This window comes from Coenobita brevimanus, chromosome 24, assembly GCF_032717465.1.
Source record: "Coenobita brevimanus isolate Jiangsu-jjx chromosome 24, ASM3271746v2, whole genome shotgun sequence".
In the NCBI taxonomy this organism is placed as follows: domain Eukaryota; kingdom Metazoa; phylum Arthropoda; class Malacostraca; order Decapoda; family Coenobitidae; genus Coenobita; species Coenobita brevimanus.
The window spans coordinates 7192158-7217344 of record NC_136977.1 but is presented as its reverse complement, the minus strand read 5'-3'; the positions used below and the strand labels follow the sequence as shown (position 1 = coordinate 7217344).

General features: G+C 41.5%; 1 protein-coding gene across 1 annotated transcript in view; it reads right to left on the bottom strand.

Moving 5' to 3' along the window:
- LOC145393481 (THUMP domain-containing protein 1) overlaps positions 1–25187 on the bottom strand; it is a 117494-nt gene that overhangs the window by 8440 nt on the left and 83867 nt on the right. The window contains exons 4-7 of the mRNA XM_080267593.1: positions 23052–23191; positions 18933–19061; positions 18357–18497; positions 9978–10041 (exon numbers count right to left, since the gene is read on the bottom strand). Coding sequence (XP_080123719.1) covers positions 10024–10041; positions 18357–18497; positions 18933–19061; positions 23052–23191 — 428 coding nt within the window. The 3' untranslated portion in view covers positions 9978–10023. The remainder of the gene's footprint in view (positions 1–9977; positions 10042–18356; positions 18498–18932; positions 19062–23051; positions 23192–25187) is intronic.

The window sequence follows — 25187 nt, the reverse complement described above, 5'->3', positions numbered from 1 at the left end:
CCTCCTCTCTCCCCTCTTCCCTGGGTATACAGGGGTAGGAAGATGGCATCCCTTGGCAGAAATTAGTGTTTGTGAGTGTGCACACAGTATTTCTATTGTTTTCAGAAGTCCCTCCCAACAGTCTGAAAAAAACAATAGTCTGAAAGACCCTCGGTCCCCTGCCATTTGGATTACAGGACTTTTACTGTACACACACATACACACACACACACATATATATATATATATATATATATATATATATATATATATATATATATATATATATATATACTGTATACATATAACAGATTTGAAGAAAATTATAAATTCTACAAAACTTATCTCTTTATGATCTGAAATTTAGTAAGCTTTAGTTTAGTTATGTAACTACTACTGTATAATGATTATGTATATGCCCAAAACACTAAAGAAACAATTACAGTGGTTGTAGTTGTAGTGGTTGTGCTGCATCCTGGACAGGGATCAGTGACTGCATCATCCAGCCTCTTCCAATAGCTCAAGAAGGGTGGATGATGCCCACACCTCAGCCTGGCCAGGTGGACCTGTCCTCATGAGGGAGGTAGGATTCAGAAGGGTGGATATCAGGAGGCCGTGCATGCAGCTGTGTGTTGTCTGTATGTGACTGAATGGGATGTCGAGTGATTTAAGCATGGATATGCTTCTGGAAGCTGGTTTGAGGGGGGTGAGGAGGGAGAGATGACAGTATTTGTGTATGATATCATGTGCTAGGTGTTGTTTTGATGTTACTTGGTGTGTGTGGATGTGCTGCCATGTAGTGTAGTGGATGGTGTGGGTTTGTGGTGGCTGCAGCACAAAATTGTGTGCCTCTCAAGTCTACATGATCCTTGACTTTGAGGACTTTGCTTTCATGGTGTAGGTGGTCTGTAAGTGTAGTAGCTGTGCAGCCTGTGACTATTTTTAGGGCTTTGTTCTGTATGGTCTGTAGGGTGTTGTAGTGTGTTTTAGTGAGGTTATTATTATCACTGAACATTGTGATATTGTCTGCATACTGTGGTGGTGGTTTCTTTGTTGTGTGTGAATGTTGTATGAGCAAGTGACCTTAGGGCACTGAGACTTGGTGTTGATTTATTTTTCAGGTTTGTGATGTGTTGTTTAAATGACTGATGTATTTGTATGTTACACCAAGGATTTTGTGTGTGGGGGGGGGGGAATGTTGTTTATGGTGAGGTGTGGAATGTGACTAAGATCTGCTGCCCTGGTTGTAAGAAAAGTCACTGTAGATTTGGCTGAGGCTATACTGAGTCAGTTTGTGGTGAACCCTTTGTGTCGTGTGTTGAGGTAAGGCTGGAGGATGTGTGTGACTGTGTTTGCATTTTGGTGTGTACATGTGTTATGTCATCTGAGTGGGAAGCTATGTGTATCTGTGGGGTGTGGGTTTGTCATGCATATATAGGTTAATGAGTGTAGGAGACAAAGCAGATCCTCAAGGGATGCCGTTTGTGAAGTTTCTGATGTTCGATGACTGACCAGCAAATGTTACATGTGCACATCTGCCTGCTAAGTAGTTTGCCACCCATCTTTTTGTGTTATGGTGCATGTTTGTGTTCAATATTTTGTTTGTGAGGTTATGGCAGGGGATGGCATCAAGAGCTTTGCTAATGTCTAGTGTGACTAGGACTGTTCTGTGTGGTGGCCTAGCTGAATTGATGCCATCAAAAACTCTTTGTGTAAAGTCTGTACGAAGAGTGTTTGTGGAGTGTAGCAGCCTAAAACCATGTTGTGATGGGGCTAAGGGGATGTGAGGTGTTATTAATTGTAATACTGTACTAGTCATTCAGTAACTTTGGAGGAAGCACAGAGGAGTGTGATGGGGCAGTGTGAGGAAGGCAATGTGGGGTCTTTGTTGGGTTTGAGGATAGTGATGATAGTACCATGCTTCCAGATGTTGGGTATTATGTTGTGTGAGTAGCTGTCTGTGGATGAAAGGATGCGAAAGTGTATAATGGATGCAAGAGCATATAGAGGTTAAGGGACTGGACTTTCTACCACCAATTGGTGGTGGTGAGAATCAAGGTCCAAGTGAAATGGCGAAACAGAAGAAGGGAAGGACGGGAGGAAGTAGTATATGCAAGGAGAATGGAAAGGTTAAAAGAGGATGAGAAAAAGGCAGAATAAAAGACAGAAGTGGGGGAGCGATTGGGTAAATATGGACCGAAGCAGATGGGGGATGTGGAAGGTGTGTGCAAGATATTCACAGAAGAAATCTGTGTAGCATGTGAGGTGGTGGTGGCATGAAGAGAAGACGAAAGGGGGTGCAAGGAACAGCATGGTGGAGTGAAGAGTTGAGACAGGCTGTGGCACAAAAGAAGAAACCATATAGTGAGTGGATGAGACACAGGGATGTGAAAGAAGCTGAGACGGAAGAGAGAGTTATACGTAGAAAGGGAGAGAGAGGTGAAAGGATTAGTAAGAGAGAGTAAGAAATGAGTGGATAAGAAATTTGGAAAGAGTTTGAGTGTAAAGTGGAGGGAATGTAAGAAAATGTTCTGAATAGAGGTAAAGAGAGTCAGACAGGGTGGCAATGAAGTTAGTCAGCGTGTGAAAGATAAAAATGGTAGATTACTAGTGGAGAAGGGAGAAAATGTGAGCACATGGAGAGAACACTTTAAGGAATTGTTGAACATAGAGAATGAAAGTAATATGAGTACAGACCCCTTAATCCTGTAAGGCATGGCCACAAACAAATCGCCTCCATGTCGCCCTGTCCCCCGCCATTTCACTGCCCTGCTCCCAGCTCACACTTCCCTCTCTCAACGACTCCATCCCTCCATCTGGGGCACGGTGGCTCAGTGGTAGAGCATCAAGCTCGTAATCAGGGAATTGCGAGTTCAAGCCTCTCCTGGGACTGTTGTGCTAAGTGTGGTAGCTTGCTCCTGTAACCTAGCGGGGCTATATGATCCAATACAGGGTCTAGCTCGGGGGAGTGCCATTTCTCCCATTTTCTCCCATTCCTCCATCTCATCCTTGACCTCCCTCTCTCTCTCCCCTGCTCCACCTCACTCACATACAATCTCCTCGTCAGTCTCTCACTCTCCATCCTCTCCACATGGCTAAACCACCTCAGTGTGTTTCTCCTAACGCTTCCTATCATATCCACATCCACACCACAACGCTTCTTCAGATCCGCATTTGTCAGTCTCTCTTCCCATGTGACTCCACATGCTCCTCCTAAATAACTCATTTCCACTGCTCTCACTCTTGACTTCTGTCCCTCCCAACAAGGTCCAAGTTTCACTTCCATACGTTAGAGTTGGAATCACAGTACTGTCATTTAGTAACTTTTTCACTTCCATGCTCACTTCCCTGTTTCTTATCACTGATTTCAAGGAGCCAGCAACCTTTCTTCGTTGTACCCTTTCAAGCACCACTTCCTCCAAACTTCCATCCTTACTCATCACACTAACCAAGTACTTAAATGCACTCACATTTTCCATTTCCTCCACATCCAACCTCACTGTACATTAACTTATTTCACTTCTCTCGAAGACCATAACTTTACTCTTCCCTACATTCATCTTTAGATTCCATGTATTACACACTCTCGCAAACTCATCCACTAAGCCTTGCAGATCCCCTTTGTCTTTACATAACAACACAGTATCTTCACATACTCCATCAATTCCTGAGGCTTTCCCCATTTTGACTTTCTTCATTGCTTCCACAACACAGATAGATAGAGAGTAGCTATAGTTTCATATGTTAGTGAGTGCTTGTATGCCTTATGGTCCAAGATGTTCAAGGTGTATGTTGCTTATGCTGTCTGGGCCACAGGCAGATGAGTGCTTAAGGCTGCTAAAGATGTGCTTCGTCTGGTTGTAAGTGAAGGGTGCGAAGTCTGGGTCTGTGGGGAACTGTCTCTTGTGTCAGATGACATGTCGGTTGTTGTGATGGGGGTTTAGATGACTGACGTGTGAAAAGTGATTGATGAGAGTGTTTCCTTGTTGTTTGTTTGAGGGTACGGTGTCTGTTGTTGTGATGGCAGTGTGATGTGTAGTGTTGCTGTTGGAGAGTGTGATGCTGTTTAGTGTTTTGCAGAGCTTGCTGGGGTTTGTTCTGTGATCAGGTGTTTGGAGATAATTATTTCAATTTAGTGTTTGCTGCTCTGATATTTTATTATTAATCGAGTGATGAGTGCCTGTATTTGTCGTACGGCGTCTTGTGTATGGAGTGTTGGTCGCGTTAACTAATGAGGCCTTGAATTTCTGGTGTGAAGTTGGGATTTTGTCTCTTCCTGTTGCCTCTAAGGATGAGTCTTTTGTCTGCATTTTGAATAATTGTATTGAAAATGATTTAATGTTTCAAAGTGTTGTTCTGTTTCATTTGTGATGGCCTCCCAGTTGGCTCTCTTATAATTAGTATATGTGTGTCTGTGGCCAGCTGGGGTGATTCTCGTTTTGGTAGTAATGATGATCAGGAGGTGGTCAGAGACAAGGGTTTTGTCCACTCTCCAGGATGTTGTTGGGGCGAGGTTTGGGGTAAAAAAAAAAAAAAAAAAAAAAAAAAAAAAAAAAAAGGTGATGTCTAACAAAAAAAAAGAACTGTCAACACACTTGCAACTTTTTCAACCTGTGAAAAGCTGTCAGCAAAGTATACTTGGTACTTCAATTCATGAGACCTTGATTCTACACACAAGCAACAGTATTATTACTAATAACAACTCTCAACATAATACGCTTAGCTTAACAGTGACAGCAGCAATCAGAAAATTTCCTCCTTGACTACTGTATAAACTCTAGCTTGTACTTCATCACTGCTGACATCTAATAAAATTATGGAATGCCTGCTGATAATTGCTTTTAGATGAACTGGTAAAACAGCAGCCATCTTTTAAGACTACCCGTTACTGCACAGTTCAGGAATAAATTGCAATGTCTGATGAGATACAACAATATTTAGATCCAATATTAGGAAATATTACACCTTGTTTGTAGGATGAATTTCTGTTCTTGGCTGACAAACTTTCAAATATATTACAGTACAATGTAATTGCCTCTCAGGATCCAATGCCTGAAAAAATCAACAGTATACTTATATCATGCCTAGATGCGGTTCCATTATATGTAAACGAAAAATTTTATTCTAAAACCTTCCTACTTACAGAGCTATAATGCTGATAATATTAAGATTTTGCATGTTTGGTGTTTAACATACTGATATTTTTAAACAGCACTATACTGTACTAGCCATTACATTTATGCTTTATTACCTACATCACACACTTTTATATTGTAACATTCAGAAATCTGGCTACAGATACTGCAGATAAATTCCACTCTTAAGATCTTTAACTGTAACTCAAATATTGCAATTTCTTTGGTACAGCATTTTTCTTTTAACTTAAACTTCTTAAGTAAGTGGAGATACTGTATTCAGCTTCAGTACTCAAAACATCGTAAGGAACTTTTATACACATTAATCACTGAGAAATCAGTCCAAAGGTTGCCTTACCAAGGCCAACAGAATATAGGTCATGGACATTAAGCCCATTGTATAAGGACAGATTAGGCCCTGAAATATAGGTGCCAAATGAAATAAACAGATGGGATAAAGATTGTGGGCACATGGCCCATTGTATAAATACAGTCTAAATACACATATATCTGTGTCATCCAATATACCTAAGACTTCTCTGCTGCACATCCACATCACTAGGTGTCATCCTGGTATCAGAAGCTGCTGAGAACTGAACAAGTAATAAAAAGATAAATACAACAGACACTGAACTCCAGATGTGCAACTTTAAACCCCTTCAATCCAATGGTGTACTTTCATATTTTGTTCTTGCTCTCTAAAGATGATTACTGTATATTCAACTTAAGCACCTCTTGTACTGAATGGGACAATGAAGGCTATACTTAATTCTTCCTATCCAACCCCATTCCCTTGCCCCCGAAAGTCTGCAGTTAGCAAGAATAAATCAATTATATACATCACCTTTGTGATAGGTGGGGGCGCTCACCATCCACTCGTTCAATATAGTGCTGCTCTTGGGTGTCTGCCCTTTGCTCTCCTCCATCCTTCTTTCCTTCCATCCTCTTCTGTCTTTCTTTCCTTCAGTCTTTCCTTGTCCTTCTGCCTATGGGTGACTTTACACTCTCTCTTCCATCTTTCTTTCCTTCATTCTTTCCTCTTCCTTCTGCCTGTGGGTGACTCTACACTGAGTGACGTCAAATGGCTTCCTGTCCACCAGGAAACCATTTCCACCACCAGGTGGTAACCATATAACCAAATTTTGGCGCCCAGTGGTTTGGTGGGTAATTACTGCGTTCCAGTCGGACTGAGCTGGTGAAGGTTTATATCCAAGGGGTGGTTGGGGTTTATTGCTCACGTAATGCCACTCATGGATGAGTGAGGCTGGTCACTTTCATCTTAAATGTCGGGACCAACTGCCTAGCCCTGGGCTCCTACGTTCCTCACGGGGCAATGCAGGATTGGATGATGGATGGTTGGATGGATATACGTCATCTGATTGAGGAGGTTAAGAAATAATACAGTACCAGATATTCAACTACCCTCAAGTATGCAACTTTAAGCATTACAAGGTAGAACTATACCATGCCGTATTTTTTCAGTCCTTAAATTTAAAAAATTAGCAGTACACTTCAACAGCATCAGGTAGACAACAGTTTTATGAAGTATGAATTATGGTACACCCTCAATATGCACACCTAATGTATCCAGGAATTTTACCCTAAAAAGTGAAAATTGTGCTACTGAAATCCGTGTTATATACAGTAGGTAACTGGTATGATGAAATTACAAAATATTCCCAAAGTCCTTTGTTTCATTCATTGTATCATTTTTAAAGGTCCCACCATTTTTGCATAAATCATCCTTAGTCACCTACTGGTGGCTCTCCATGCTGCTCAATCTCTGCCACTTCCCTATTCAGCCCCTTATCCGTGAGGTCACACTCAATGACTTCAAGATAGGTCTTTTATTTTTTTCAGTCTGCCTTCCACAACCCTGCCATGATGTTCACACTTCTCACCTTCCTCACCTAATTGTCAGCCTCCATCCTTTCAACATGCCCAAACCATCTCATTCTACCCCTCATCACAAAACTAACAGACTCTAGTCCCATCCTTCCTCTCAACTCTTCAATCAAAATCCTGATATCCTCAAGCCTCTCATTCAAGGATGCACTACACATCCATCTAATCATTGCCATTTCTGCATGTCAGAGTTTATAAATATCCTCTTCCTTTATTGTCCAGGTCTCACTACCATACAATATTACACTCCTAACATCCCGCATACAAATATCCCTTAGCATGGAGGAAGAGTCCTCTTAATGTCAGGAAAGGCAACAGCTCCCTGAACTTCCTCCAACCATTCCTTACCCACTTGAAAAATTTTTACCCCTCATGATCATACCATGCATTCATTGCAGTACAAATAAATTTCTAGGAACGTCAATGGATATAAAAAGGGGATTAATCAGAGTGAACAAAGTGGTAACGATGTGATAATCACTTACCATGAAAGGGGACAGAGCATAGTTTGGGAAAGGGGAAGTGGGTATCTCGATCTATCCATCTAGAGGTTGGTGAAAAACAATTCCGACAGCATAAAGTATGCTGAGAGAAAAGTAAGGTCTGTCTATCTGTCTGTCTCACCTGCAAAATCAGATGATTAAGTGTATACAGACCCTTTCACGTCCTATACTTTTGGCAGTGCTCAAGTATGACCATTTATTTTAGCAAAATCCTACAAAAAAAAAACTTTGTTTATTCTAGGTGAGGTGAGCATGCAGCTTTGTGGTCTAACATTGGAACTTCTGGGAGGGGGAGATGGCCGCGGACGGGGACCAGTTTCTGGGATCTTCCCGCTCAATTTTTTTTTTCTTTTCCCTCCACGTTTGCTATGCCAGGTCAGGTTTATCTTCCCACGCAAAATATATTTAGTGCAAATCGGGCCTGTGTAAACTGAAAGTCTACTGTACTACAATATATGAGTACAGTATTTATCATCATTTCTGGTTGAACATAGAACTATTACAAACCCCTTCATTTTGACAATGTAAAAGTCATGCGCCGCATGACATCCTTCCACACAATGTCCACTCGCTTTAACATTTGGGGGCCCATAAATATATAATTGTAATAAAAAAAAAAAACATTTGAAGAATGGGATGCAGCAAGTGTATGTGGATGCAAAGCAGTGTTGCTGAGTGACAGCCAGTCAGCATCCCAAAACTAAGCGATTATGCTGCCGGTCGTACGATACGCAGTATTGTATATGTATAACCTATACAGACATACTGTAGTACTGTCCATATGTCTTAATACTTTTCTTTTTTCCCTACTTACATAAAAGAAGTAAAAAATATACCAAAAAGCAGTAAAAAGTTTACTAACAAGCAGTAAAAAGTTTACTGCATAACCATGTTATCAACAGCAGCTGCGTCCCATCGCATGTTTACTGCCACTTTCAAGCGTTCTTGCGTATCCTTGCATCAGGCTTACATAACATTACATGATGTATTGTTGTCTTAATTTGGGCTTTTTATACAGTACTGTACTTTAAAAGTAATATACAGTGCAGTATATACCATATACCTGTATACTGAATATAGTACAATACAGTAGACCCTAGTTATCAGCGGGGGTTAGATTCCAGAGACCCCTGCGGAAGGCAAATTTCGCGGATACTCAAGTCATCATCACAAAATGGCATATTATTTCCACATAAGTTAAGCACATCCGTGAAAAAAATAAAAACATACTTTAAAATACTGTATTACAAATACATATTAACACTCACCAAAAGACTGTATTCTCTTCATAACCTTCATACAATGATGACGATTGCTGTATGATAATGATGATTGGTGTATAGATGACAATGATTGCTGTATGATGATGCTGATTGGTGTATAGATGACAATGATTGTAGTGCAGTTCCTATGGTGCCAATGTGGTGAGACGATGAGATGTGTGGCAGCACTCTAGGTTAGCTGTGAGTCTAGTCTGACCCTTCTGACAGGATGCCAGATAACATCTTACGCTCTCTCTTTGGCTTAGAAGGATTGCTTTTATGCTTTACTTGTTTCTTGGGAGCAATTTTTCACTTGCACAATGAAGTACAGTACAGTTGTAAACACGAGAAGGGTGACGATGACGTAAGTAACGAACCGATTGGTGTTTACAATAAAACTGGTGGAGTGGCGGGAATGCCTGTGAGTGTGGGTATGCTAACTGTAGCAACAAAAAAAGTGTGCATTGCGTGCCACTTTCAAATTAAAACAAGTTTGATCCGCGGAAACTTAAATCCGCGGACGCAAATTCCGCGGATAAAAAGGGTCTATTGTATACAGTATACATTGCATAAGTTACAATGGTCACTTAACGTCCAGATCACTTAATGTCCTATTTTGCAAAACGTATCATGGACGCTAAGCAGAACATGGCTGTATTTTTAAAAATTATATTCTTGCTATCTACAGATGATTTTATTTAACTGCAGAACTGTCATGCAGCAAATGGGTTAATGAAAACTATATCTAACCCCTCTGTTCAAGAAGTTTCTCTCCCAATCTCCATAATCTATTTGACAGCAGCAACAACAAAACACAAAAACACACAACCTGGCTGAAGCGGCTACAGTCCTATAAGACTTCAGCAGTTCTACTGTAGATTGCTCTACTTGGTACACGTGATGGTATGCACACAGTGTAAAAGTTTGTCTGAGCCATAACGTAGGCAGCAAGGCTTCACAGCACATCTTCCATAAAGATCTGTTTTGCATGTTACATTTTAATATTCTCTGATGTGTTATGTACAGTATATCGCTTAAATGTTGATAGCTTGCAAAAGTGACATACAGGAGGATATGAGCTGTAATGTGCTGATGAAATTGCTAAGAATGAGGTATTACAAAATCCCCAAAGCCACTTAAAATACAACCCACCAACTTACCACTCCAAGTAAATTTTAGAAAATATTACTTACACTTCCACATGAGAACAAAGCTGAACTATGGTCATCTGGGAAGTGACTATGGATTAAGCGGGACCTGTAAATATTGAAAAAATAATAATAATAATTAAATAAATAAATAAAGACTGCCTTTCCTACAGTATGACCTAAAAATCTGATACTTCAAAAGACAGAGTTTGGTCAACCTCTTAAAACCAGGTCATCAACAGTATTGATCATCACCATCATCACTGTTACTCCTACCTAAAGATGGGGTGAAGTAGTTTATGGTTATCAATTCTGTTTCATAATCATCATCATCATTACCATCTCCCTCACAGTTCTCCCTAATACATGTGGTAGAAGGGATTCAAAAACATGAAACGGAATGTGCATAAGTAAGATATCTACCCACTGAAAGACCAATGAAATGGGTTACACATCAGTTCTTTCAACATACAAGTCTTGGAAATTACTGGCTACATCCTGCAAGTAAAAACATCATAATGCCAGTGGGAAGGTAACCAATTTGTCAATGGCAAAGTTAAGAAAGGGTGCCACCTTGTCACATATGTGTCTCCATATAAATTTCAGTCATCCTGTTCAAACATTTGTCAAATATTCTTTTGCTCCTTCACTATCCATATCTTACTAATTTAGCTGCACACGAACTTATCATATCATTCAATCTTCTTAGCTTCCCATGTCATTTCTTACCCTTAAACTCAGTCCTATAGTTCAGTAACTCTCAAGATCCAAAAAATACAGACTGAATGTGTACAGTAGAGTGGAGCTGCCCATGCATATGACACCGAGTGCAAGCTAGAAGCTACTATACATCCTTTGCATACCACCCTATCTATATCCATTCCCTCTACAAAACTATGCCATCTAAACATTCTCACACACAGATCTTGCTCCACAACTTTTACAACTCTATGCTTTTTATCTTATGCACTCTACACTAGGGATGTGCCGACAGTATTGGTATCGGCAGTATTGGCTTTTTTTTGTAGTATCGGTATCGGCAAGGTAAAAATATGGCTGATACTCCGATACTTTTCTGGTCATCAGATACTATTCTGTTTATCAGTATCATGTTTCATGATACAGATAAACAGATAGTTATGATATTATATTATATTACATTATAATTACATGTATGATGTAACATTATCTATCTATCTATCTATTGCCAGACGCCTCAATCCCGTTTGGGGTGGCCACAAACAAATCGCCTCCACGTCGTCCTGTCCCCCGCCATTTCACTGCCCTGCTCCCATCTCACACCCCCCTCTCTCATATACCTCTCCACCCCATCCCTCCATCTCATCCTCAGCCTCCCCCTCCCTCTTCCCCCCTCTACCTCACTCACATATACTCTCTTTGTCAGTCTTTCACCCTCCATCCTCTCCACATGGCCAAACCACCTCAGTGTGTTCCTCATAACACTTCCTATCACATCCATATCCACACCACAACGCTCCTTTATATCCTCATTCGTCAGCCTGTCTCTCCATGTGACTCCACAGGCTCCTCTTAAATAACTCATTTCCACTGCTCTCACTCTTGACTTGTGTCCTTCCAACAATGTCCAAGCTCCACATCCATACGTTAGAGTTGGTATCACAATACTGTCATGTAGTAACTTTTTTACTTCCATGCTCACTTCCCTGTTTCTTATCACTGCTTTCAAAGAACCAGCAACCTTTCTTCCCTGCTGTACCCTTTCAAGCACTTCACCCTCCAAATCTCCATCCTTACTCATCACACTACCCAAGTACTTAAACGTACTCACATTTTCCAATTCCTCACCATCCAACCTCGCTGTACATTCACTGACTTCACCTCTCTCAAAGACCATCACTTTACTCTTCCCTACATTCACCTTTAGATTCCATTTCTTGCACACTCTCCCAAACTCATCCACCAGGCCTTGCAGCTCCCCTTCGTCTTCACTCAACAGCACAGTATCACCTGCAAATAACAGTACAGGGAGTTTCCAAACACTATCCTCTCTCACAAGGGCCACTCCAACATCCACTACCCTACCTTGTACCTCTTTTATTACCCCATCCATGAACAGATTGAACAACCATGGAGACATGACACATCCCTGTTTCAACCCAACCTCCAAAGAGAAAAATTCACTTAGTTCACCATCCACACGCACTGCAGCCTTAGCACCATCATACATACTCTTCACAGCATTCAACAACTTTCCATCTACTCCATATATTCTTAATACTTTCCACAATCCTTGTCTATCCACCCTGTCATATGCTTTCTTAAAAATCCATGAAAGCCGCATACAACTTCTTTCCCTTCTCTAGAAACTTTTCCACTAAAGATCTAAGAATGAATATCTGATCTACACAACCTCTTCCCTTCCTAAAGCCTCCCTGTTCTTCTCCAACTAATTCCTCTGTTCTTTCTCTAACTCTGTCAATAAGTATCCTACCATACACTTTTCCTATTACATTAAGAAGACAAATGCCCCTATGATTACCACACATTTCTTTTTCCCCTTTTCTTTTGTATAAGGGAATAATTATACCTGATTTCCAATCCTCCGGGACTCTACCTTCCTCCCAGGCCAATCTGCACATCTTCCACATCCATTCTACTACTATCTCTCCCCCATGATTCAGCATTTCACCACACACTCCATCAATTCCTGGGGTTTTCCCCAATTTAACTTTCTTCATTGCTTCCACAACTTCTATCCTACTAATTTCTTCCTATCTTCTCACCTCCCTCCTTCTCCCAGCCATTCCCCAGCCACTTATACTTGCATTACTTCCATCCTGTATGTTCAACAATTCCTTAAAGTGTTCTCTCCATCTGCTCGCTTTTTCTCCCTTCTCCACTAGTAATCTACCATTTTTATCTTTCACTCCCCTGCTAACCTCACTTCCACCCTGTCTTACTCTCTTCACCTCTTTCCAGAACATTTTCTTACAGTCCCTCCACTTTACACTCAAATTCCTTCCAAATTCCTCATCCACTCTCTTCTTACTCTCTCTTACTAATCTTTTCACCTCTCTCTTTCTTTCTACATATAACTCTCTCTTCCACCTCTCAACTTCTTCCACATCCCTATTTCTCATCCATTCATTGTATGCTTTCTTCTTTTGTGCCACAGCCTGTCTCACCTCTTCAGTCCATCACGCTGTTCCTTGCACCCCCCTCCGTCTTCTCTTCATCCCACACACCACATCACATGCTGCACATATTTCTTCTGTAAATATCCTGCACACACCTTCCACGTCCCCCATCTTCTCCAATTCATATTTGCCCAATCGTTCCTTCACTTCTCTCTTATACTCTGCTTTTTTCTCATCCTCTTGTAACCTTTCCACTCTCCTTGCAACTACTCCTTCCTCTAGTCTTTCCCTTCTTCTGTTCCTCCATCTTACTTGTATCCTAATTCTGGCCACCACCAAGTAGTGGTCAGAAAGTCCACTCCCCCAACCTCTATAAGCTCTTGCATCAATTACACATCTTCACATCCTTTCATCCACACACACATAATCAATCATTGCCTTCCTTTCATTCAGTTCACCACCCACCCTTCTCATCACTCGCCATGTATACCTGTGGATCATTTTATGCCTGAAGAGGGTATTGGCTATCACCAACCCCCTCCCAGCACAAATGTCCACTAACGCACTCCCATTCTCATCTATCGCAGCAGGCACACCCCACTCACCAACTATTCCATCCACCTTCACATTCCCTGCTTTACCATTCATATCACTGATCAAAAACACTCTCTCATTCCTTCCAAACTTTTCCATGCACACTTCCACATTTGTCCAGAACTCTTCTCTCACTCCGCTAGCACGATCTTGCATTGGCGCATACACACACACAATTGTCCACATTTGTATTCCAACTTTCAACTTTACCCACACAATCCTTGACCCAACTGATGCATACTGTTTTATGCTCTTCTTCCATCTTTTACTCACAACAATACATAGTCCTTCCTTTGCCCTCTCATTCTCACCTACTCCTGCACATATACCCCATCCATACTCCCATTCTCTCACACTTTCTCCTCTCCATTTTGTTTGTCATTCCACATACATCCACTTTTGCACCCTCAAGCACCTGGACAATCTCTCTCTCTCTTTAACCTCATCATTCGCTCCTCCTACATTCCACATAGCCATTACCAAGTCCTTTGTCCGGTCCTGGGTCGTCATCATTTGGTCAGTCCTTGTCCGAGGCTTCTTCTTTTTTTTTTTAGTTAGTTGTTTTCCGGGGAGGGGCACTAACCATCCGCCAACCCTTTTAGTCGCCTTTTACGACAAACAGGGATACTGGGGGAGTATTCTTGAACAACCCCCCTACCCCCAGGGGGGTATACTGTATTAATATCATATATTGCTTACTATATTGCTCCTGCATTAACAACATTCACGTTACCAGCATCAAATAACTCAAAATAAAATCAAATAAATAAAATCAAAATTAAAAAGTATCGGTATTGGTATTGGTGTTGGCAAAGTACTGGCCATTTGTTAGTATCGGAGTATCAGTATCGGTTTCAGATGGAAAGTGGGTATCGGTATCGGTATCAGATGAAAAGTGGGCATCGGTATCGGTATCAGCCAACATCTTGGTATCAGCACATCTCTACTTCACACAACTCTCATAAATTTGTTCACAGTCACATTCCCACTGATCTCATCCCTGATTTTCATACACAGGCCTCTGCTTCAAATCAAAACCTTCCAAGTATCAACCTTATTTTTCTCATGAGCCACTCTCCTCTCTATTTCCTTTATAAATTCACTTCTCTTTCTATCATCATAGTGAAGTATTTAACCTCTTAGCCTACAGGAAGTAACTGTGGTTACCTGGACAATGTAGTTGCCTGGTGGCCCAAGATCAAGGGAAAATTAACCATCACAGGCTCAAAGGCCTAAGTTAGAAGGACGAGCACAGTGAATAAAGCACTTCATGGAGTTTGTTACTTTACTTCTACCAAGAGGTGATGACTAAGGACTGAACAAAGGACATGGTACAGATTGTGACGTGGAATGTAAGGGGTGCGATGAAGTGAAAGAGAGAGAGAGAGATTGTCAAGGTGCTTGAGAATGCAAAAGTGGATGTATGTGGAATAACTGAGACAAAATGGAGAGGTGAGACTGTGAGAGAATGGAAGTAAGGATGGGGTATATGAGCAGGAGTAGGTGAGAATGAGAGGGCAAAAGAAGGAATTTGTACTGTTGTGCGCAAGAGATGGAAGGAGAATATAAGAGAATATGGATCCATTGGCTCAAGGATTCTGTGGGTAAGACTGAAAGTTGGACTACAAATGTGGGCGATTGTGTGTGTGTGTGTGTGTGTGTGTGTGAATGCGCCAACGCAAGATCGTGCAGGTAGAGTGAAAGAGTTCTGGACAAGTGTGGAAGCGTGCACAGAAAAGTTTGAAAGGAAGGAGAGAGTGATTTTGATTGGAGATATGAATAGAAAAATAGGGAATGTGAAGGTGGATGGAGTAGCTGGAGAGTAGGGTGTGCCTGAAGAAGTGGATGAGAATGACAGTGCTTTAGTGGGCATTTGTGCAGGGAGGGGGTTGGTGATAGCCAATACCCTCTTTAGACACAAAGTGATCCCCAGGTATATATGGCAAATGACGAGAAAGATGGATGGTGAACTGAATGAACGGAAGGCAATGACTGATTATGTATGTGTGGATGATAGATTGAGAAGGTGTGTAATGGATGCAAATGCATACAGAGGTTGGGGGAGTGGACTTTCTGACCACCACTCAAGGCTGAAATGAAATGGAGGATTAGGAGAAGGGGTGGACAGGAGAAAGTAGTCCATACAAGGAGGGTAGAAAGGTTGCAAGAGGATGGAAAAAAGGTATAACATAAGGGAGAAGTGGAGGAGCGATTGGGTAAATATGATTTGGAGCAGATGGGGGATGTGGAAGATGTGTGCAAGATATTCACAGAAGAAATCTCTGCAGCATGTGAGGTGGTGTGTAGGGTGAAAAGAAGATGAAAGGGAATGCAAGGAACAGCATGGTGGAATGACGAGGTGTGACAGGCTGTGGCACAAAAGATGAATGTATATAGTGAGTGGATGAGAAACAAGGGTGGGGAGGAAGCTGAAAGACAGAAGAGAGACTTACATGTACAGAGGAAGAGAGAGGTGAAAAGCTTAGTAAGAGAGAGAGTAAGAAGAGAGTGGATGAGGTATTTGGGAGGAATTTGAGTGTAAAGTGGAGGGAATGTAAAAAAAAAAAAAAAAAAAAAAAAAAAAAAAAATGTTCTGGAAAGAGGTAAAAAGAGTTAGATTGGATGATAAAGAAGCAAATGGGGGAGTGAATGATAAAAATGGTAGATTACTAGTGGAGAAGGGAGAAAAAGTGAGCAGTTGGAGGGAACACTTCAAGGAATTTTTGAACATAGAGAATGAAAGTAATGCGAGTATAAGTGGAAGGGGAATGGCTGGGAGAAGGAGGGACGTGAGAAGAGAGGAAGAAATCAGTAGGATGGAAGCAGTGGAAGTACAATAATGAAGACTGTCAAAATGGGGAAAGCCACAGGAATTGACAGAGTGTATGATGAAATGCTGAAGCATGGGGAAGAGATGGTAGTATAATGGATATGGAAGATGTGCAGATTGGCCTGGGAGGAAGGCAGAGTCCCGGAGGATTGGAAGTCAGGTATGATTATTCCCCTGTACAAAGAAAAGGGGAAAAGTACTGTGGTAATCATAGGGACATTTGTCTTCTTAGTGTATTAGGAAAAGTATATGGAAGGATACTTATTGACAGAGTTAGGGAAATAACAGAGAAATTAGCTGGAGAAGAACAGGGAAGTTTAAGGAATGGAAGAGGTTGTGTAGATCAGATATTCATTCTTAGGTCTTTAGTGGAAAAGTTTCTAGAGAAGGGAAAGAGGCTGTATGCAGCCTTCATGGATTTGTAGAAAGCAAATGACAGGGTGGATAGACAAGGAATGTGGAAAGTATTAAGAACATATGGAATAAATGGCAAGTTGCTGAATGCTGTGAAGAGTATGTAAGAGAGGGCTAAGGCCACAGTGCATGTGGATAGTGAACTAGGTGAATTTTTCTATCTGAATGCTGGACTGAAACAGAGATGTGTCATGTCCCCATTGTTGTTCAATCTGTATATGGATGGGGTTATAAAAGAGGTACAGTACATGGCAGGGCAGAGGATGTTGGAGCGACCCTAATGAGAGAGGGCAGCGTTCGGAAACTCCCTGTACTGCTGTTTGCAAATGATACTGTATTGTTGACTGACGACCAAGGGGAACTGTGAGGCTTTGTGAATGCACTTGGGAGAGTGTTTACGAAATGGAATCTAAAGGTGAATGTAGGGAAAAGTAAAGTTATGGTTTTCATGAGAAATGAAGCCACTGAATGCACAGTGCTGCTGGATGAGGAGTTAGTGGAAAATGTGAGTGCATATAAGTACTTGAGTAGTGTGATGAGTAAGGATGGAAGGTTTGAGGATGAAGTGCTTGAAGAGGTACAACAGGGAAGAAAGATTACTTGTTCTTAGAAAGCGGTGATAAGGAACAGGGAAGTGAGCATGGAAGTAAAAAATTCACTACATGACAGTATTGTGACATCAACCCTAACGTATGGAAGTGAAGCTTGGAGTCTGTTAGAAGGACACAAGCCAAGATTGAGCGCAGTGGAAATGAGTTATCTGAGAGGAGCATTTGGAGGTGGAAGGAGGGACAGACTGACAAATAAGGAAGTGAAGGAGCACTGTGGTGTGGATGTGGATGTGACAGAAAGCATTAGGAGAAATACACTGAGGTGGTTTGGCCATGTGGAGGACGGAGAACAAAAGATTAACGAGGAGAGTGTATGCGAGTGAGGTGGAGAGGGAGAGAGAGAAGGGAAGGCTGACGATGAGATGGAGGGATGAAGTGGAGAGGTACCAGTATATGAGAGAGGTGGGTGTGAGCTGGGAGCAGGGCAGTGAAATGGCATTGGACAGGGCGACATGGAGGAAATTTGTTTGTGGCCACCCCTTACAGAATTAAGGCATCTGGCAACAGACAGACAGATAGATAAACTTCTACTTATACCTCCATTCACTAGCACACCGCACTGAGAGTCACTTTCTCAACAAGCATCAATTACTGGTTACCTATGCTGCATATAATTTCAAACCATGCTTCTCACAGGTAATCACAAGAAACTGAATCCACCTGATTCTGTTCATTACAGTGGCAACATAAGCATGGAGCACAGCATCATCTGGACATAGTGTATATGTAACATAATAAAGCACAAATTTAATCTTGCCTCTGAATCCAACTGATTCTGTTCATTCCAGTAGCAGCATAGGCAAGCAGCACAGCATCATCTGCACATATATGAAACATAATAAGGCACAACTTTAACCTTGTCTGCTGCCACAACCACAGCTGGGCCTCTGAGACAACATCGTCGTCCACACACCAGGTACAACAGCACCAGTACCAGTGTCACACACAGCAGGACCGTTGTGTACAGAATGTGTAGTTGGATCAATGTTATGTCACCCTGGAAGGCATAATCACTATAAAGAGTCTGTGGCAGAAACTGAAAGTATGTATTAATGGAGTCATGTACCTTACTGCACTGTACCTTCATATACAGTACAGTAATACTTTTATCCACTCTGGTGTGTCCTAATGACTACTGCTTAAATTCCTTCATCACAATGAGACCTTAACTTTTTTTTTTTTTTTTTTTTTTTTTTTTAACCAATATCGTTCAGCTTATGGCGATACATCTGGTGGTGAATAGACTATTGGAGACTATTTTAACATTTTCATTTGATGGGATTTTTCCCAAGCTAAAAATAATAATCTGGTTGTCATTAAAAACAATCAAAAATTGTACTAGAGGGCTTACTCTTGACAGCATGTCACTGTTTATAATTCAGAGGAAACACAGTAGAAGCACTGTAATATGAATGACAAGGCCAATGCTTACTTCTGAGAGATAAACATTAAGCTCATCTTGGGGTGCAATCATCAGGCTGCCCTCCATTCCATCTTCACACCATCCTTCTCTCTCTGTCAACCATGCTCCACCCATATCCACCTCAACATGTTCTTTATTCTGAAAGGTGGTTATTATAATAAGAGGGACTGACTAGCTTGGCTGTAATCTGATAGAAAGTATGGTTAGCATGGTGAAAAATTACCTGACAAACATCAGTGCTGCTTCTAATATTTGTATGTGATTGAAACTCGGACAGTGACTGATCATGATTCCTAGGTTATATCATTATCATCCTGATCCTTCCCAACTAAAGATGGGGTGAGGTTAAGACCCACAAAAATGGTAAAACAAAATATGAAAGTGGAAGAATTATTTGTGGTAGGTGGGGGCACTTACCATCCACTCACTCAATGTAGTGCTGCTGTCAGATGTCTGCCCTTTCCTCTCCTCCATCCTTCTTTCCTTCTATCCTCTTCTGTCTTTCTTTCCTTCATTCTTTCCTTGTCCTTCTGCCTACGGGTGACATTACATTCCCTCTTCTGTCTTTTTTTCCTTCATTCTTTCCTCTTCCTTCTGCCTGTGGGTAACTCTACACTGAGTGACTAGCCAAATGGTTTCCTGTACACCAGGAAACCATTTACTATGCTGGGTGGTAACCATATAACCAAATTTTGGCGCCTGGTGGTTTAGTGGGTAATTATTGCGCTCCAATCAGACTTAGCTGGTGAAGGTTTATATCCAAGGGGTGGTTAGGGTTGACTGCTCATGCAATGCCACTCAGGGACGAGTGAGGCTGGTCACTCTCATCTTAAATGTCGGGACAACTGCCTAGCCCCGGGCTCCTACGCTCCTCATGGGGCAATGTAGGATTGGATGATGGATGGATGGATGGATGGAAGAATTATCATCACATGCCTAGTGAAAGGAACCATACTCTGCAATCATTCATACATTATTCCAGGGAATTACATTAGCATGGCCAGTGAAACAGACCATACTGTATAATCATTCATAAATTACTGAAACCCCTGGAATCCTGGATTCAGCTCACAAGCTGAACCATTGGCACATAATTTTCTCTTTATTTTTCTTTTTTCATGTTCTTCACATACATCTGCTACACAGCAATTTCAATGGGGGGGAAAAACTTGTATTGTGTTTCTTAATACTGTGCATATTTTATGCCAACAATTTGATCCCTGTTTCCATAATTACATCAACTTCCAAACCCTGCCTTCATACACACTCATCTATCGTCTTAGAATATGCCTCACTGCACTTTTAAATTCACCCACATACAGCAGACCCTCGGCACACATAGGTAAAGTGTTAACCCAAAGTGCTGCACATAAGTGAACTTCACAGTCTGAGATCCATACCCCATTAGTAAATCTTATATGTTAACTAAACCTTTGGCTTGGCCCAAACTTGATTTCTAAATGATTCTCTATGAATCCAACTAGATGAACACAGAGATCAGGGGGTAGGCCTTCATGGTGTATACTGATGTACCAAAGTGCATTAACCGCACTGCTCTTACACAATACCTGTATTAAAGGAACTTGGTGGTCTAGTAAGTAAAATGCTCCAAACTGATGTGGCCATTAATTGTTTACTTCCAAGGTGTTGCTAAGATTTACTGTTCATGTAAAGCTGCTCAAGGTTAGGGCATTGGTCACTCTTGCTTTATATGTCTGGACTCAGTAGCCTAGCACCAAGCCCCTAAGCTCCTGATGGGACAGTAACTGGATATCTGTGAGACACGAGGATATGCAAGTGCAATGACTGCAGATTACAGATAAGGACAAAGAAGCCTTAAAATGTTTCAGCAATGGCAACTCCCAGAAGGAAGCTAGGCATCTGAAAGTGATAAGGGCCAGCAAAAACTTCAATGAGTATCTAATAATCTACAAGTTTTTGCAAAGTATCAACAACCAGTACTTTAAATATGGAAGAGTCACTTCCATTAGCAAGTCTCACATGACATGAGTTTAACCCCTAAAGACCACGAATTTCTCAAAACACCTGTCAGAACCACAATTAAGGTCCGATTTTTTTACTTTCTTGGAATGTAACTTTTTTCTTACAGATTCAAGAGCTTGAATTTACACACCTGAAAATGTATATCTCACTTTCATATGTCCAATGGTTACCGAACTAGCAACTGTCAAAAAAAAAAAAAAAAAAAAAAAAAAAAAAAAACGAATCTGCCAGAGAATGGCCAATAACCATACAAACATAACTATAAACAATATAATATACATTCCTAGGCATAAAACAAGGTAAAATAATGAATATGAAAGGAAAATAGTGTACAGTGGTGCATAACATGGGAAAACACCACATGCCTGGAAACAAAGGGAAAGGATGGAGGTGAGTGCTGTGGTGGTGGATGCAGAGAGGGAGGGAGGTGTTGAGGTTGAGGAGGAGAGGAGGAAGTATGCTTGCTATGCATACCAGCTATGGTATCCAGGGGGTATATGGGAGTATGGGCGGTTGGGAGGCCATAATGAGGATAGGGACCAGTAGGGCAGAGGTAGGCATGGAGATGGTGAAGGGGAGGGAGTCACACCCTCCTCTAGTGGCCCAATCCGTCCGTACCCTACTAAATACTGTAGTTCCCATTGACTTGGTCCCACAGATGTCATTAACGAGGTGGTGCTTCTTACCGCCAGTTTTTGGTAGGCTCTGTACCTTCGACGGGCATTGGACTTTATGCTACATTTTGCAAAACTGTCATCCAGCAGAAATAGGTCTTCAGGGTTTAAAACATACTGTACCAATACTGCTAAATACTAGATAATGGACAGCCCATCACCAATTAAGTTCTTGCCCCACCTTAACCACCACAAATATGGAAAAGTTTAAAGAATACAAAACAAATCCTTAAGAATGCACAAAAACCACAAATATGGGTCACCTGCATACAAACACAAAAATGCTCCCTAAATCAAGGATCATATGACATGTGTACAATTCCTCACTTCAGCTTAGAATCTATCCCACCCATGTAGCTTTATTCCACATCATGCCACTCCCCTCCCCCCTCCATATGAGAAAAAGCAAACAACCACTCAACACTACACAGAGTGCCTCAATACTCTCCCTCCTTCCCCACCCAACACTGCACTTCATAAACATCCATAAATACACAGCCAACATAGCCATGAAAAATATCCAACCAAACAGCATATTTTAACCACAATCACCAGACATTCAGTCTTCAGAAACTTCCTTCCATATCTTGAAAGACAAGTGTATTCATCCATCCATCCAATCCTACGTTGCCCCATGAAAAGTGCAGAAGCCCGGGGCTAGGCAAGTTGATCCTGACATTTAAGTTGAGAGTGACCAGCCTCACTCATCCCTGAGTGGTATTAAGTGAACAATAAACTCCAACAACCACTTATATATAAACCTTCACCGGCTCAATCCGATTGGAGAGCCGTAATTACCCACTAAACCACCAGTTGCCATTTTTTATTATATGGTTACCACCCAGCATAGTAAATGGTTTCCTGGTGTACAGGAAACCATTTGGCTTGTCACTCAGTGTAAAGTCACTAAGGCAGAAGGAAGAGGAAAGAATAAAGGAAAGAAAGACAGAAAGAGGGAGTGTAAAGTCACCCGTAGGCAGAAGGACGAGGAAAGAATGAAGGAAAGAAAGACAGAAGAGAAAGGAAGAAAAGAAGGAAGGAGGAGAGGAAAGGACAGACACCTGAGAGCAGCACTCCATCGAGTGAGTGGATGGTGCAAGTGTATCTAGCCAAATTATGATGCAGCCATCACACCTCCCTTATGCAGTAACAGCACAAAATACAACTCACAAACAATCCACTGTACACACTTCAATGCAGCCCCTTCACACTACACACTTACTGGTATTTCATGTACCACACTATCATAACACAGACAATCCTTCACCTTAGCTTTAGCAAAAGAAGTAAAGGTGCTAGTTTGCTATGGTTTACTGAGTTCATGTCCAAATTAGCCTGGGGTTTCAACAACAAGAACAACAACATTCCCATAATCATGTTTACAGCAAATGATACTGTCCTTTACTGCCACAAATAATACCGTCTTTTACAGAGGTGATAATAATAGTACCGTGGCAACAGAGCAGTTGGCTGGGGTAACGGGTGAGTCTGGCAGAAGATAAGCTGGTCCAGTAAACATCACACATGTAGTCCAGTTCTTGGCAAACTTAGATGGAAGTTCTAGTGTCACCTCCAGCACATTCATATCACCTGTTGGGGTTGCATTTGAAATATAGTGAAGGTGGTGGTGACCATCATCCACTAAGTGATGTAGTGCTGCCTACTTCTTCCTTCGGTTACTACTGACTCTACACTTAGTGACAAGCCTAATGGTTTCCTGTGACACAGGAAACCATTTATAACACTGGGTAGTAACAATATACCTGTAAGCAAATAATGGGATGATTTGGAGCCAACTATGGTGCCCCTGTTAACTGAATGGGGACACACATGCACTGCCCATCCACGAACCAAACCTACACATACTTCCCTGCACCTTGCTGTGGCGAGGCACTGTCCACTACAAGGGACGACCTACGGTTCACTGCATGGTCCAGCCCTGTAGGGGCAATTCCTTGCCTGGGGTTGATGGTCTGTTCAATCAGACAGACTGGGGATGATATGCTAGTACTACTACTATAGTACTTAACGATGAATTTGCCATGTTAGGACAGTTTTTCGTTTTTAAAGATGCTACTGTAACTTAGTATATACAGATATAAATGAGAAAAAACAAGTATGTGTGCTATGCTGCCACTCTGAGGAATAACAATCATATTATGGTGAAAGATAACCCAAATTAAATACCTATCACTGTACATTTATGTGCAAAACTATTCTTTGTGTGTGGTAGACTGAAAAACAAAACAAAAATGTCCAAAGACCCCTTGCATGTCTACAGAAGCCTCTGAATGAGGTAGGAACAGGGAATGAGAACCAAGGCACACGGCAGAATAGTCGAGATCTGTCTAATGGGATGAAATGCCAATTTTGGAGCAGACTACAGCTTCAAGATTTTAATTTCACTGGCCCCTTTAAACTAGTAACATATATACAGTATAATTAGAGAGAGAGAGAGAGAGAGAGAGAGAGAGAGTATCAAATATAGTGTTTCTAAATTGCAGAATGAATAGAGTAAGAAAATATAAATATACTTTACTATGTGACATTTTTGGAAATTTGTCATATTTACTGTGATATTATACATTTCATGTTCAATAGGACACTCTAGGGGATGAAAACAATAATTAGATTACCATCACCTCAAAACCTTTATTTTTTTCATACATTTGTCTACACCGATGTATTGTACACTACAGAATTACGATAGGTGCTCAAAATTTCTCCTCCCCTCGTTGATACAGGCTTGGACTCGGCGCAGAAGTGACTGGCATACAAGTTCAAATACCCCTGCTGTGTTCCTTACTTCTCTGAACACCTATTGAACTATTTGCCACAGTTCCCGATGGGTGCTGACTGGTGCAGCATACACCCTGATCTTCAGGTGTCCCCAAAGATAAAAATCAAGTGGAGTTAGGTCGCGTGATCTAGGTGGCCAGGCAATGGGACCTCCGCAGCCTATCCACTTGTCAGGGTACATAGCATTAAGGAAATCTCTCGTACCTCGTGCAAACTGAGGTGGAGCCCCATCATGCTGGAACCACATTCGCATACATGTTCTGAGGGGCACATCTTCAAGTAGTATGGGGAGGTCATCCTGAAGAAATCAGGTGTACGCATTGCCTGTAAGTTGTTGCAGTAGCAAAAATGGTCCAATTAGACGATCACCAAGAATACCGGCCCACACACTGATCGCGAAGCTTTCTTGATGTCCCCTTGTTGTTGTTACATGTGGGTTTTCTGTCGCCTATTGTGTGTATTATGTTGGTTCAGCATGCCACCTCCTGTGAACACAGCCTCATCACTCCACAAAACATGTGCAGGAAAACCGTCGTTCTCCCTCGCATGAGAAAGAAGCCACCTACAGAAATCCACTCGCTGGGGAATATCATGTTTGGTCAGAGAATGGATGGGCTGGTGATGATATGGGTACAGATCTTATCTGTTTACAATCCTCCATACAGATGCATTAGCCACACCGAATTGTGCACCAAGTCGACATGTACTTGTAGATGGTTCATCTCCGATGGCGTTGAGAATATCCTCTTCTACATCGAGTAGGTGCTCAGCATGAGGCCTTCCTCTA